Source organism: Salvia splendens, chromosome 21 (assembly GCF_004379255.2).
Source record: "Salvia splendens isolate huo1 chromosome 21, SspV2, whole genome shotgun sequence".
NCBI lineage: Eukaryota > Viridiplantae > Streptophyta > Magnoliopsida > Lamiales > Lamiaceae > Salvia > Salvia splendens.
Genome location: NC_056052.1, coordinates 22888978 through 22891797, shown reverse-complemented (window position 1 = coordinate 22891797; position 2820 = coordinate 22888978). Strand labels below are relative to the sequence as shown.

The 2820-nt window shown below is 41.0% G+C and overlaps 1 protein-coding gene across 1 annotated transcript; it reads left to right on the top strand.

The window, feature by feature from the left end:
• Nucleotides 1-1998: 1998 nt before the first annotated feature.
• On the top strand, nt 1999-2820 carry LOC121783354 (NAD(P)H-quinone oxidoreductase subunit S, chloroplastic-like). Its single transcript, XM_042181399.1, has one exon. It carries the CDS (start codon nt 2033-2035, stop codon nt 2747-2749), a length of 717 nt encoding a protein of 238 aa, XP_042037333.1. The 5' UTR covers nt 1999-2032; the 3' UTR covers nt 2750-2820.

The following is a 2820-nucleotide window of genomic DNA, read 5'->3' as shown; positions in this document are numbered from 1 at the left end:
AAAAGAGAATGGTACTTTATATGATAAAATGTACTCCTAGTACTTAGGCAAAGTGGTAATATGACAAAATGATACCTTTTGCATTTTTGATTTATGTGATTTAAAGTTTTATTTTTTTTTCATTTTAGGTAAATGGATCTACCATTAAACTAAATCATTACGTCACATTCTATTATAAAATTAGTACTCAGTATATAAATATAGGCAAACTGTCTTAAAAGTCATAAACTATTTTCATTTTCCGGTTTTTCCCACGAACTAAACAATTGGCGTATAATGTCATGAACTTTACCCATTTGACCCGACCCTAGAGTTTTTCGGTCAAAATCTTGCACACGTGGCAAGCCTGAATCTGACGTGGAAAACGCCGAAAATTCATTAACCCTAAAAGTCACAAACTTTTCCTATTTTCTGATTTTTCCCACGAACTTTTTCCATTCTCTCGTTGCGATTTCTTCTCCAGAGATTTCAGTCGTAATCCAATTTTAATTTTTTTTCCATTTCAAACAATCGATTTTTGGTCAATTTTGATTGAATGTGCGATTTTTTGATTTGTTCGAAATTAGTCAATTTTCTGGTTAGAATGTATGGTTTCAATTTCAATTTCGTTTTTTAGAATACTCATTCTAGCTCCTAAATCTTGACCAATTCAACGTATCTTTCAACAATTTAAACGGCTCCATTCCAAAAGGCCTTGTGGAAAAATCGAAGGAATAATTTCTCGACACTTCTCTTTGTGGGAAGCCTCTTGACACCTTGTGCCCCAAAACTCTGGCTATTGCCGCGAGTGGCGGCGGCGAAGGGAAGAAGAAGTTCTGTGGTGGCGCCATTGCGGAAAATGCAATTGGATCTGTTTTAGGACGGTTTCTCTTGTTACTATTATTTATCCTGTGTAGGAAGGGTAGGAAGAAGTCGCGGTCAGTCGACGTGGCAGCTTTAAAAAACCAGGAAAGTGACTCCTCCGCCGCCACGCAGAAGCCCCTCGCTGCCGTCGTGCTCATTGTCGTCGGCACCGAATTGAGAGTAAAGTGAAAGGAATTTGGGGATGAATTTAGGGTAAAAAATGGAGTGTAAATTAGGGTAAATTTGGGGATTTTGTGGGTTAAAAGGACACACTCAGTATAATTAGGGTAAGCATAATTTTAACACGTCAGTACACACTCAACACGCACTTAGCCACACGCACTTAGCCACCACGTCAGCTTAGAAGGACACGTCAGCAGGATAATGTTTTAGTTCGTGGGAAAAACCGAAAAATGAGAATAGTTTGTGACTTTTAGAGCAGTTTGACACTTCAGCAGCCACGTCAACTTATACACTCAACAGTCACGTCAACTTAAAAAGACACGTCAGGTTGCTTCATGGCCGGAAAACCCGTCATGGGAAAACGACAACCGAATGTAAAGTTCATGACATTATACGCCAATTTTTTAGTTCATGGGAAAAATCGGAAAATGGAAAAAGTTTGTAACTTCTAAGGCAGTTTGCCCTATAAAAATGGAGGAGACATTCTACTAATTCAATTTTCTATTTTTCTTTTCAAAGTCAAACAGTTTCTTAAAATTCGTGCCTAGTTAAAATGAGATTATAAAGTGAATCGGGATTCCTATTCGTGGACAAACTAAAATGAAAAAAACGAGACTCCTATTCGCGGACGGAGGGAGTAATAAGTACTCTGTCTGTCCGCGAATAGGAGACATGTTTTTCCATTTTAGTCCGTCTGCGAATAGGAGTTATGGTTTACTTTTACTATGAATGGTAATATTATGGTCCCACATTCCACTAACTTATTTCATTCCTATTTCATTTAAAAATAATACATGCAAGTGGGACTTATATTTTAGTAATTTTTTTCCACAAATTTTTCTTAACATTTCTTAAAATTGGTACTTATCAAAAAATGAGACTTCTAATTGCGGAGGGAGTAATAATTAAGTCATTAGGCAAAAATGATAAATGTATTCCTAGTACTCAGATTTGTGGTAGTACATAGTTTTCCAAGTGATAGTGAAGTTGAATTAATTAAAGAAATATGCATACGATACAACTACTCTACTATCATTCGTGGCTAAAATTTCATCTTCTCCACACTTATCTCATCAGCATGGCTGCTTCATTCCATCTCCAAACCCTCCACAAATCCCCACTCCTCCAAAAACCATCTCCCAAACTCCCCAAACCCCACCTCCGAATCACCACCGCCAAATTCAACCTCTACGAAATCCTCGGCGGCCGCGGCCTCTGCAACGGCGAGCAAGGCCTCCAGCAAGAACTCAAAAAAACCATCTCACCCACCCCCCCTCCACCACCATCTCCGCCGCCGCCGTCAGAGGCGGAATCCCCACAAGTATCAGAAGAGGGCTTCGAGAAGGAGCTCCTAGGGCTCACCGGCGGATTCCCGGGCGGTGAAAAGGGGCTGAAGAAATTCATCCAAGACAATCCGCCCCCGCCTCCCGCCAAGGACGAAATCACCTCCGAATTGGATCCGAAGAAGGCGAAGGCGAAGGCGCCGGAGCTGCCGCTGCTGCTGCCGGGGATGATTGCGATCGTGAAGAGCCCCAATAATCCGTTTCATATGTATTGTGGGATTGTGCAGAGGATCAGCGATGGGAAGGCGGGAGTGCTGTTTGAAGGGGGGAATTGGGATAAGCTCGTCACCTTCCGGCTTGATGAGCTCGAGCGCAGAGATAAGGGACCGCCTATGGTTAATCCCAGATCCGCCATTCTTGAGCTTGAAGAAGCTACTTGATGAATGATGATTCTCTTTCGTTTTAACTCCTCTGTAAAAAATAAATAAAGATTAAACCATGTTTGACCAAA

What these genes read in the sequence shown, in the direction of transcription:
- LOC121783354 (XM_042181399.1), top strand. Translation starts at nt 2,033, where the DNA reads ATGCATACGATACAACTACTCTACTATCATTCGTGGCTAAAATTTCAT.